This window comes from Ursus maritimus, unplaced genomic scaffold, assembly GCF_017311325.1.
Source record: "Ursus maritimus isolate PB19 unplaced genomic scaffold, ASM1731132v1 scaffold_3, whole genome shotgun sequence".
In the NCBI taxonomy this organism is placed as follows: Eukaryota; Metazoa; Chordata; class Mammalia; order Carnivora; family Ursidae; genus Ursus; species Ursus maritimus.
In genome coordinates, this window is record NW_024425563.1 from 19,761,379 (window position 1) to 19,774,538 (window position 13,160).

General features: G+C 41.8%; 1 protein-coding gene across 2 annotated transcripts in view; it reads left to right on the top strand.

Annotated features, from left to right (window-relative positions):
* The window catches only part of CHCHD3 (coiled-coil-helix-coiled-coil-helix domain containing 3), a 262,201-nt gene that overhangs the window by 247,678 nt on the left and 1,363 nt on the right, over positions 1 to 13,160 (top strand). For both annotated transcript variants that reach the window (XM_040643982.1, XM_008712051.2), the window contains one exon: positions 2,865 to 3,000. In XM_040643982.1, coding sequence (XP_040499916.1) covers positions 2,865 to 3,000 — 136 coding nt within the window. The remainder of the gene's footprint in view (positions 1 to 2,864; positions 3,001 to 13,160) is intronic.

Below are 13,160 nucleotides of genomic sequence, written 5' to 3' on the forward strand. Positions count from 1 at the left end.
AAATCAATTGCTGACTCAGTGGCTATATGGAGGGCTTACCATAATGCATATTGGAAATGCCTTTAAACCTTTTCCTGAATGGAAGGTGCCGTGGCTTGTGTTTTATGGCCTTCTAATGGTGGACGGTAATCTCATTTAGCATTTTCCCAGAGTGAAAACAGTGCATTAGAGCAGCATAACAAGCATTGCGGATCAATATGGAGGCAGAGCTTTGCCCTTACAGATTAATCCAAGAAGAATGTACCAGAGTCTACTCCAGCAGCTGGGAGACAATTATGCTGATTTCCACCCCCCGTTTGCCCCCTTTCTACTATCTAATCATCAATACACGTTGAAATGTATACAAAAAGGATTTCAGCAGATATCTGTGTGTGTGTGTGTGTGTGTGTGTGTGTGTGTGTGTGACACACACACACATAGACCAGACTACCAGACAGGAAATCAAGGACCCTGCAAGTGAGCAGTATTGATTTGTGGTGATAAAAGTATATTTTGACACATCTCAAATCATAAATAACTTGTGGACATTAACTTACACGACTAACGGCTCAAGTCGGTAAATGTTTATATACAACTTAAATTACCGCTTTCTAAGGAGTTCATAGTATTGGATGAATTATTCCATCGCAAATAGTTTTTTAAAAGAAAAAACACACTCTTCTTTATGATGTGTAGCATGTGGAAGCTCATTCTTTACAATCTTTTCCTGTACGTTAATGGCGAAGACCTGAAGAGAAGGTCAGGATTGTTCTAGTCTTCTTTCCCCATCCTCCTTCCCCTGCTTTTACATCTAAGGTATGGTAGAAGAAGTGTGGTCCTCAGCACTGGGATAGAACATAACCCTGTTTTCCCACGAATGATCCTAGGCGTTAGTCATGTATTTGCTGGGTTCAGCTGACCTAATGCTTAATTATATTTTATTCAGTATTTATCCAGATGTGTGTCTTGCTATAATCAGTCAGTTTGTGGTGTCTCTGCTTCTACTTTTCGAAGCACAGCTGACTCCCTTTAGATGCTGATGTTCGTGGTAGGGGATTAGGGAAATCCATGTCCAAAAAAAAATGCGTAGACATATGAACTTTGAAATCTTAGAATGGAAACTCCAGGGAATTTAAATTCTGTGCTTAGATATTTGGCAGAGCTGTAAGATAATGAATGAAAAACTAAAAGCAATATTATGTAAAATTTGTGGGATTATTTTTTTTCCCTCTATGTCTGCTTTCCTTAGAAGGTAGTAAGAAGTAAATTCCCTCAGGGAGCAGTAACATGGTTTGCATTTCAGTTTTCTGTGCTAGCAAAACATGTATTAGCTTAGTGTGTTGGATAAAAGTAATGAGACAAATCGTCACCCAGGGGTTTCCTTATTGATGAGAAGTATTCCCCCTGTGTTCTCTAGGGTTTTTTTTTTTTTTTAGAACCCGTTTAATATAAAATAATGCTATTTCAAGATTACTACAGAAATAAAAAATGTAAATTGCAAAAAAAGAACTGATATGAAAAACTGGAAGCCTTTTGTACTAAACAAAACTAATTTGAAAAAAAATATGAATTCCTAGATTAAAAGTGATAACATTATGTATTTTTTCTGTGTATGTTTAGTCCTTATAATTCAAGTTCCTCTACCATCTTAACAGGAATATTTCCTTTTCATTGGTATAATTCATTTGGTTGATTTTGTTATCATTTTTCAAGTGTATATTTTAAGATATTTGGAGGCATTTGTGTTTGGTACTGCATATTCACTGAAAGCAAATCTAACTAAAATCTGAGATTTGTAAGTATAATTAGTAAAATTTTAGCCCAGAAAATTTAAAAATGTTTTTTCTCCATCCATCTGTATTCTCAGTAATTTATTGCGTGGCTTCTATAAGAGGTATCCATATGAATAGCTGAGGTCACAAAGAAAATAAGACAGTCCTTCCTTCTTGGGATTTTCCTCCTAGTAGATGTAGGCTAGTAAATTACACCAGGCTATGGTGTAGTCAGCGTTAAGTGGAAGGTGAAAGAGGTGGTGGAAGAAGCTAATACAAGGTCAGTGGAGTCACTGAAAAGGGAGTAGTGGACTCCACCCTTGATGGAGAGCTAGAGAAGCTGTCTAGAGAAGGTTACACTTCAACACTTGCTCAAGTATTACGAGATAAGTAGTTATTTTCTGGATATGTAGGAATGGGTGGGAATTTGGGTTCAGGGCATGTCCAAGATCAAGAGCAGCATGAGCAAAGACATGAAGGGATGTGTATGGATCAAACCTTGAAAGTGGTTTGGTCAGGCTGCAGCAATGTGGGGAATGAAGGCTAAAAAGTAGGTGGAAACATGATCCAGAAGGACTTGCCTGTTGACCTTGCATTTTTTTAAGAAAGCAGTAGGGAGAGATACGGTCTCAGATATATGTGTTAGAAAGAACCTTCTGGAAGGCAGGAGTAGAGGGGCAAAAGCTAAGAGACGGATTAGTTTAGAGGGCTTTGCCTGATTCCAGGATAAAAGTGATTATGAATTAACGTAATGATAGTGAATATAGAGAAAGAGGACCAGACTGTGTTATCTCTAACTTTGCGACCTACTAGATGTGGGCATGGAAGAGAGAAGTTAGGGCTCTCAGGTTTCTGATTTGGCTGACTGGGCTGAAGTGTATTGGCACCAGTCACCTGGTTTAGGTATAGGTTTGGTTGGGAATGTTACAGTGTCTGGAGAGGCTTGTGGTGGTATCAGTTACTGGAACTTAATTTCATAGAAATCATTTTTAGAAACTTTCATTCTATACTTGCAACATTTATATCTTATTTAATGTTTTATATACTCTTTAGCCTTGATCTTCATTCTGATTGAAGACAATTTGTCTCACTGGTTCCTGTTTTTGTTTTCAGGAGGTATGAGTTTCATCCTGTCTGCGCTGATCTGCAGGCCAAAATTCTCCAGTGTTACCGCCAGAACACCCAGCAGACCCTCAGCTGCTCTGCTCTGGCCAACCAGTACATGCGCTGTGTCAATCAGGCCAAACAGGTGGGTGTGCAGGCCAGATTAACTGGGGCACCAGAAGAAAGCAAGATGAGGACTGAATAGGCTCATGTGTATGGAAGAGCCTTATACACCAAGTATAAGTTGTTGCATCATCAAAAATTGCCATAACAAGTCCATTACTTAGTAATCAACTCCCATCTAGGTGTTTAACTCATTTACTTACAGGGAAGAAAAAGATTCTTACTAAATATTTTTTTCCAGTTGCTTTGAACTTTTGTCCTTTATGGTAATTGTATCCTGAAGATCATTGCCCCATATTTCTGAGTCAATGCTCAAAGCCAGCAAAGAGGAAGAATACAAGTTATGGGACCAGCAGCTTTGGGTCTGTGAGCAGCTAGTAGTCATGCAGAGAAACACAAAAGACAAACAAAAAGCCACCTTTCGTGCACCGTTCAATCTTCTACCAGTTGGTAGAGCCCACCGGATTGGGAAGGGAAAGGGAGGCCAGAGATGGGATTTAGGCAACACTTTCCATCACTTTTATGTACCTCAGCCATACTCTTCCCTTGATCCCCACCCCCCATTCCAAAATAATTTGATGTTCACAGGAATGTGTTTTCTCTAATTCATGTGCTTTAGAAAGCTAATGATAAACCCTGAAGCAAATTATCAATTCTGGCAGGTCACATAATTCCCTATCATTTAACTGATTTAACAGTTGGATGTAGGTTGTTCTGACAGACAGAAATTGTTGGAAACCTTGATTCTTTCTGCTGATGAACTCCCTAGAGCTGACCTTCTGACCCAACTAAATCTAGCGTTTGAGTTACACAGCATGCCTTTTTGCAGTCTAATTTGCTATAGTTATAATAAAACCACTTAGTGTAAATTTCTAACACTCTATAAATTTCTGTTATTTATGGGAGGGTTGGTATTGTCTGGGTACCTAGAAAGTAACATCAACACTAGTAGAAAAAAATATAACCAAGATTTATTAAAAGCCTGTGTTTTCTTTAAAAGCCTAGTAGCTTGAGGCTTTCTTCTGTTTCTTACTTGTATTTCCAACTGTATAACTCCTAGTAGCATGCCGGTGATTCTTTTCTTTAAAGGTCTTTGATAGAAATAATGTTGCTAATGTTAAGTTAGTACTTTTTTTTGTCAAAGACAGCTTCTGATATGCTCTTAACAAGCCCCAGCCTTTAATACTGATACTAACTGAAGTGCCTGAGACCTGCAGGCTGACTCATGGGTTTTTCTAACTTGATATTAATGCCACATAGAGGTGGGGGTAGTAGTTAGTGCAAAGAAGGGCTGTGACAAAGTGTATGTTTCTATGCTGGCGTCTGACAAACATGCCTATTTGCACAGTGTGATTTGTAACATTACCAAAGTGGCAACTGCAAGGGTGTATGGAGTTTCGACTCCACCCTGCCTGTCTGGGTTGTGTTGAATTATCTGCACCTTGCCTCATGGGATCAACGGCATATATTTATAGAATAAAACAAAGTTGCTTTGTGACAACATCAAATATGCCGCACGGTGCAGTAGGGAGTTCAAATTGGGCAGATCTGGGTTTGTATGAAAGCTTTGTCTTTTACTAACTCTGTGACCTTGGGCATTGAATTTTCTCATCTGTGAATTGGGATAATGTTATCCCCAGTGTTGTGGGGGTTACATTTATATAAAGTATTCGGTAAATCTTATTTTTTCCTTCTTTCCTCAGTTGTGTTATTTCATATTGAAATCATGTTGAAATCACTAAACAGATCATCCCAAAGCACCAAATTATTACTACTGATTCCAAAAGAGACCCCCCTCCCCCAGTCTGCAACATAATTTAATATCCTTTCCGGCAAGTGTGTTTTGAGGTACCTATTGTTTTCACAACTCTTATATTCAAATATTAGGGAGCCTATACCACCAGGTAATAATACAAAGATAGCTGTCCACAAAGTATTTTTATCCTAAGATGGGCAACATTGTAATGGGCAAGAAAACAAGAAACAACAATACCTTGTATTTCTATAGTACTTTAGATTTCCGGGTGATTTCACATCCATTCTCTTGCTTGTTTTTATGACAACCTGAGATGTAAATAGAGACAGTTTTATTTTCACAGTTTTACAGTTGAGAGACTTGAAACCCAGGGAAGTCATGATGGTAAATGTAACAACTAAACCAAGATATACCTTACCATGAAAACAAAAAAATTAAAAATGGTGTTTGGTTTTTGAGTTGGGTGTGAGAAGGGACATCCATTATCCACGAATACAGAAATAAGGCAGTGAGAGAAAGTGTCACCGATGATCATGAAGTGAAGAGGAAAACATGAATATCAAATGAAGTCATAACGGAGACTGAAGGTGGTAAATAAGGAGGTGGGGTTATAAAGGCCATGGACAAAGGTGCAGCTCAGCAAAAAGATGCCCTATTTTAAGACCACACCAAAATGGCCACAGGGGCTTAATACCAGCATTTCCTGAGCACTTTTCCTCTAATACCACGTTTCCCTTTTTCCTCAGTGTGAAGTTTGTCTAACCTTGGGACCCCTGACACTGCCCATTGTTAGAAGAGCATCAGCAGCATAGTGGTCCTGAGCGTCAGTTGTAGCGGGTCCTGACCGTTCAGCTCCCCTTCTTGTGTTCTCTTGTTAGATCCAAAGAAGCACCTAGACATGCTAATGTGGAGAATGGTAAACCTGACAACAACGCATTAGGTCATATTGTCCATTTCCGGCACAGTGCAGGAGTTTTTCCCCTTGGAATAATTCCAAGAACCAAATCCCCTCCACTTTTAAATGACTCATAAGATTGGGCTTTCACTGGTTCCCTTGAGGCACTGTTCTATAGACTAATAGATTTACTGATTGGAAAATTTCCGGATATTCCTTAGCCTTATTTTTCGTTCTTCATCCATTTACTCACATCAGTCTTTCTTCAGCTATTCTTAAACAATTCCTCATGGGTTGATATGAGACATTTAGACTGTTACTTCCACTATATTAAGTTATGTGTTCTTCATAAGGGTAAAGAGGTAATAAATTGCTGTAATTATTATTTCTAAGACTTAAAAGCCACTGGCTAGCTGTATGAGTTACGGCTTTTAAAAATGTAGGAGGACATCGATTGATAGATTGTGTCTTTTATTTCTCGTATCTGCCTACCTTCATAGCTTTCTATAAACTCCCCAAAATTGAATTACCTATTTTTACCATTATAACCTGATTCCTATTCTATCTTGGTTCACCTTCCTTACAGGGGACTACAGAAGGTGGGAGAGAAATGGGAAGCCAGTGATATTTGCCACTACTGGGCCAAAATGTACTCAGTTTTTCTTTATAGAAAAACTTTATAGTTTTTCTTTATAGATAGAGAAAGGGCCCCTCTCAGATCTGCATTGCTCTGTTCCCCTGGATACCCCACTGCCCTGATATTTTCTTGCAACATCTCTGGGGGCTTGGGGGGTAGCATGCTTAGGGGGCAATTCGAAGCATTCCAACTCTCTTCCTAACCCTGCTGCTAAAAGAATTGGTACAGAAGCTGGCTGGGCTCTGGGCAACCATTCTGTGTTCCCTGGAAGGTAGAGTTTGTGGGAAATACGGTATGTAACATTCCAATCTAGTCATGGTGACCTGGGCTTCAGTTTCTTCTTTGCTAAATTATGGGTTTGAACTAGGTGATCCACGAGGGCCTTTCAGCGGTGATGCTGTGGGACTAGTTCTACTTCCATGCATGAGAGCAAGGGTCTATGTGCACAGGAACACACGTCTGTGAGCACATTTCTGTCTGTTTGGTGTAGGCAGCACCCCTGCTCTGGGGACCTCCAGCACTTGTGCCTCTGCCTCGTAGATTTTTCTGTCAGCCTTAAACTTGTACTTCTGATTTTTCTGCATGTTGCCTGGCCTCCCACCGCTATGTACCCTTTCCTTGAAGCTGATGTTCCTGACAGCCCCAGGGAAGCCAAAGTAGCAGAATGAACTAGGAGGGGGTAAAAACAGTTTCTCGGAAGGCAGTGTATTGAAAAACAGCTGTCTCAGCACTGCCTGGCAGAATGTAGCCTGCCAGCTAATAACGCCATCAGAAAACGTAGGCTGTCTCCCTCTAGCCAGCCCCAGGCCCCCTGTTCTGCAGAGGCTTTCACCTACCCACCGTGGATCGTGGCGGTCAGGGAGTGTGGAGACAGAGCAGGAAGCCAAGTCAGAAGAGCCAAGGAAAGCCTGGGACTACAAGCAAGGGCCAGACCCAGAGATGCCAAAGAACAGAGGTCAGTGTGGAGCCTGGAGTCAGACGATAGAGGCCAGTCAGGAGAAGATAAACCATCGCAGAAGCTTAAATCAGCAAGTGGGCAGTGGGTCAGTAGCCAAGTAAGCAGCTCAGTTGAAGGAAGGATTGAAATGAGGACATCTTGTAAGCAAGGCAGTGCATTCCTTAGGCCTATGCTTCCTGCTGGTATCGTTGGGGAGATCAGAACGTCACCCGGCGGTAGTAGAGAGCATGAGGTCGAGACCCTGGTAAATGAGGCTGGATCTTAATATGAAGTTACTTCAGCCCAATGTTGTGCATCCACTTCTTCCTTTCCAAAGTGGAAATGACACTTACAGTCCTTGGGTAACCCCCAAAATAGAAAACCTTAATTAAGATCAGGGCATATGGAGAGATTTCCCATGGCAGGAAGCATCCGCCTTCTTGAGGACATTGTATTTTATCTCCCCTGTGACCCGAGTTTGTATTAGACCAGGCCTCAAATACGTCCCTGTTGTCTGAGTGTAAAGAAGGTCTAAAAACACAGTAGTCGCTGTCGCTTTAGAAATCAGCGTTCTTGAAAGAAAAATCCAGTGCCAGAGCAGGCTGTATTTTATCATTGCTTTCAGCTGAATTATAAAGTACGTCCAAATGATTGAACAGAGTCATAGGCTGTTAGAGCTAAACAGGCTTTAGAGATCATGTGACCTAATCCCGTCTTCTCACCTGGAAACATTTGCACTCACAGTGTCAGTGATCTGTTTATGGGACGGTGTCCAGAGCAGAATAGCCTGTTCCTGGTGCCAAACCCAGTGTGCTGTTTTTCTGTAATACCAGGTCTCAGACATGGGTGAACATCAGTATCAGCTGAGGAGTGCATTTGAAATGTACACTTCTGGCCCCGTCCCTGGAGATTATGGTTCAGAAGGTCTGAGGTTGGACCTGGACATCTGAACTTTCAACAAATTCCCCAAGTAACTCTGTGCACAGGAGTTTGACAGACATACTCTAGAGCCCATTGGCCTACCCTGGATTAGAGGTCTTTGATCTTTCAGAGGCCCTGCTAAATCTCTGTTTTCCCTCTTTCGGAAGTTGAGGACCTGCCACTACCTGTCACTGCTTCTTGGGTCTGAGCCATCTGGCAGAGGTCTCATCAGACCGACCCTGGGAACTTATTCCTAGTTCAGCCTCAGGAATAAATTAGAGGTCTTGAACAGAGGGTGGGAGCCCCTTACAAAGAAGTTATTTTCTTCTCCTCCTGTTGCCTCCTTTGAAACTGTAGGTACCCCTGGGTGGGGAGCCACACCTGGTTTTCATGGGCGGGAGGGAGGAAAGAGGCACTGAACCAAGGTAACACAGTCCCCTGGCCAGCTCACGATCATGACTAGACCCTCCCTTGGCTCTGCTACTTCGGTACCCTGCTCCCCTCTCCTGACCCACCGTGGGGTCCCCTCTCTTTATGCATTTTCTTTTTTTTTTTTTTTTTTTTAAGATTTATTTATTTGACAGAGGGAGAGATAGCCAGCGAGGGAGGGAACACAAGCAGGGGGAGTGGGAGAGGAAGAAGCAGGCTCCCAGCGGAGCAGGGAGCCCGATTTGGGGCTCGATCCCAGGACCCTGGGATCACGGCCTGAGCCGAAGGCAGACGCTTAACGACTGAGCCACCCAGGCGCCCCTATGCATTTGCTTCTGATGTCCACAGACAGCCACCTAGGGAGCACAGAGATAAATCAAGAAGGTTAATATTCTGGGAAGACCTATGGGAGCATGTTTTTCTTGTGTTCAGAGGCTTCTTTGTCATCATCACCTAATGACATTTATTAATGGCCCAGCGGGGCTGCTCATACTCAAGATGACACATGGGTGTTCCACAGTAGATTTCCTGTCCTTTGGTGGGGTGGCCTTTCGGACTTGGAGTCACATCAAAGGGAACTGAATTCCAAACTTTACATGTGTTATCAGTCTCTCCTATCGTAGGGAACCCTTCTCAAAACCTCTTTCTGAGAGTAATCGTCGTTCTATGACATTTTCTTTTTTTTTTTTAATTTGGATTTAATAGAAGAAATATTACGATGGTAATAGACTCTTTTTTCTTAATAAGCATTTCTTTTCTAGTGCTTATCCTTCAAGAGTTAGAGCTGCAATATGTTCGTGTTTTGTCTGTTATTGCAGCAAGTTGTGTAAACAGTTAATTACTCATAACTTCATTTGAATGTTACACAGAGCATTTGTCAGAGAAGGTATGAAACCAGATCCAGGCATAAAGCAGGGAGAAGAAGGAGCAGCACTGGCTGGCCGGGAGAGACGGAGTGAGAAAACAGGAAGTTGGCTAATCAGATTTTCAGGTGGTCCGGAGTAGTGCTTGGTGCACAGGCAAAGCTCTCTTTGTGTTCCTCCGAAATTGAATTTATTGATTACTTTTGTTTCTGTCTCACCCTCTCCTCATTGTGACTTCCACACTCCCTTGTCTTTTGCTCCCCACTTTTCATGTCCCTTCTTGGGGAAAAACTCAGGTATACCCAGACACATTCCCATTTTAGTTCTCCCCCATAAACCCTCCTGCTTCCGTACTCGGCTTCATTAGGGCTTTTGAAATCTTGGCGAGATGCTGGGTGAGCTCAGAGACAAGCATTCTGAATAGTGTCTTTAAAAATAAAAGTATTTTTTTCTCTTGATGATGATTGTTTAGCAATCCAGGGTTGCCGTAATTCTTCTTAAATACATTGACACATCCAGTAGCCGACACGTGGCTGTGAAAGTCAGCCCCTTCAGGAAAGCTATAAGTCAGAAACCAGTTGATGAGATTACTGTGTAACAAAAATATTTGAGGAAAACAGTGAAGATCATTTTAATAAATGGAAATGGCAGGCAATCTCCGGTCTCCAGGGGCCCTGCTCTTGTCTGACAGCGTGAGCTGCCAGTTGTTCCTTCCTCGGTGGCTGGAATCAGAGACAGACTCGGGGAAAGAGCAGTACGGATGCCTGAGCCCTTCTCTCCTTTTGGTAATTTACGCAGCTGTTTATAAAAGGGGTTTCTGCAGGCCCATATACGTGAATGATGAGCCAACGCAAGGAATTTCTTTCTCCACATTAAGATTAAGTGTTAGCAGTTCCTTAAATGAAGGAAGCAATCTTTTATAACTTGCAAATCTTCTCCCTGATTCTTCGGGGAATTTCCTATGTTAATTTATGCAGTGTTAAATTTATGCAGTGTTGAAATTCAGCCCAAAAGCAGCTACTTACAGAACCGATACAGAGACTGTGGGAGAACCTATAAGGTGACACTAAATGACACAGACCTTTCCAGGCCTCTGGATCCTTCCAGCCAAACGTCGTTGGGCCTGGGTTTTGAGCAGGTTTTATGGAATAGTTAGAATAGTAATAACACAGTGTTTTGCCAATCTAATTTTTTTTAATTCAACTTGACGTTGTATTTATTAATGTCTTTGAAGTCGGGAGGTTTTGTATCACCTCTGTCACCCTGTGCAGTTTACAACATGGGTGTAGACTGGCCCTGGAGCCTTCTCGTGTCCAAAGAGCCACCTGTGAATTAGCTGAACTGTTGTGCTGTCCTTGAAAATTAGAATTTTAATACACGTAGCCGGCTATTCTGTGAATGTAGTAATTTCTCTATGTTTCATATTTGCTCAGAAGTGTTCTGTTAGTCTTTTCATTAGACGGGCCCGCTGATCTTCTAACCAGCCAGGGCCTAGCTTGTCTCTCTCAAAGACTAAAGAGAGTCTGATACACTTAACATTATATAATCCGGGTGGAAAATTACCCTTATATATTTGGTTGGGGTTACAGAAAGAAGGGTAGTAAAAAAAATTCCCTTGACTCTCAAAAAACACTTTATTGCTTTAATTATATTGTGGTCACTGCAGATTATTTTGCAACATTTGCAAAGAGTTACACTTTGTCACATAGCTTTCATAACCATAGGACCTAAGCTGTAGAATGAGGCATAGCCATGTAATCTTGATCAGGCAGATCATAGCTTAAAGTTCACATTGGTATGTTGAAAAAAGTAGTGAGTGTGTACCTCCCCAAATGCAAAATGGCATCCCTCATAAAATGATGATTTTTTTTTTAGTAACTGAATGCCTTTAGATGGGCCAAGTATAAATCTATTTTATATTGACTTTTATTTCGTATTACCATATAATATTGTGGTGAGGTGGTCTCTATATCTGGAAGTCATCGTTTCCTGTCCAAATAGTTGGACACACGGTTGTTGTCTCACACGGATCAAGCCACAAGAGAGTAAATGAGACACTAGGATACTGGGACATTGTCTGGTCTGACTCTTAACATCGTGTGTGCTCAATTTTTAATTTTTCCAACAAATACAGAGCGTATGTGAATGAGGGGTTTGAGAGAAATCTCACATTGTGGTGTTTGTTCTGTAAGACAACTCTGCTGAGCCAAGTCTTCTGCTTTATCTGCTTTGTCTTTCCTGTTTTCTCTAGATGCATCTGGCTTTTCTAGTTTACTTCCTCCTTGAGCGTATCATCTTTTGTGACCATTTCTGTATGTGTTCTCTCTAAACTAGTTTGCCTGCTTTTGTATGTGGTCTTTTGTGCCTTGTGGACATAGACTTCTTAGGATAATCTACCCATCCTTTGCTTTTGTGACCCAACACGCTCTCTTATTTGTCCTTCTACGCTTTCTGTTCTGCCCTGTTATTTCAATCATTTTTCTTCATCTTTGGCTTTAAATCTTCTCTAAAGACTGTTGACATCTCTTCCCAAGGTTGTAGCTTCCTTCTAGACATTTCCATCTGGGATTTCTTATAAACCCAAAATTTAAGTCCTTTTCCTCATTCCCAGGCTGGCTCCTCCCCCTGACTTTTCCATTTCTCTTGGTGACACCTCCATTCCCCCTGTCACTGAGGATCATCATACCTTAGGTCTCACCACCTCTATTTTTCTAGCCATGTCTTTTATGGCTCTATCTATTTCTCATTCCCACCCTTGATTCCTAATCTGCCTCTGCCCTGGTCTTCTTGCCTCCAGGCTCTCATCTGTGGGATCCGTTATGCCAAGGATGTCAGGGTAACCCTCCCAAATGACATTTTCCTATTTAAAGACATGCGTTGGATTCCCAGGTTTTTTCCAGAAAGCCAACAGGCTTTCACCCTGGGCCCTTTGGACACTCTTTTCCTTGGCATATCCTTGTTGTACACCCTTTCCTCTAGCTAGGCCAGTCTTTCTCCTCTGCCCTCCATACATACTGGGCTTGCTCCTATCTCCAAGTCCTTGCCTCCCTGCCCTCACCTCTCCCCAACGCTCTCCTGGTCCTTCTGTCTAGATTCTGAAAGACTCAGAGAGATGGTCTGAAAGGTCCTATTAGAAGCCTCCTCTGACCACTCCAGTTCTTTTTTTTTTTTTTTTTTTAAGATTTTATTTATTCATTTGACAGAGACAGCCAGCGAGAGAAGGAACACAAGCAGGGGGAGTGGGAGAGGAAGAAGCAGGCTCATAGCAGAGGAGCCTGACATGGCGCTCGATCCCAGAATGCCAGGATCACACCCTGAGCCAAAGGCAGACGCTTAACAACTGAGCCACCCAGGCGCCCCTGACCACTCCAGTTCTAATTACTTTCTCCTCTGTATTCTTTTGTTTATCTTGAATTTTATACTGTATGTATTACTCACTCAGTAAAATTACTTTTTAGCATATATTTAGCAAGTACATTTTTTTAAGTAGCACATTATTACATTATATTATGCCTTAATTTTCCATGGGCCTGTGTATTGGTTTCCCCATAGCACTTTACTCGGTGCAGTGATTACCTAGTAGGAGCTCCGTTAAGAGCTGGAAGGGTGAGGGCTGTAGGGAAGAAGGTGTGAACTGCAGGCAACCTTCTGCCTGACCTAGCCTCCTCTTCCTGAATAATTTCAAAACTAAAGGGGAAAGCATCACTTTTGTCTTTTAAAGATTTCTGAGAATAGAGAATATAT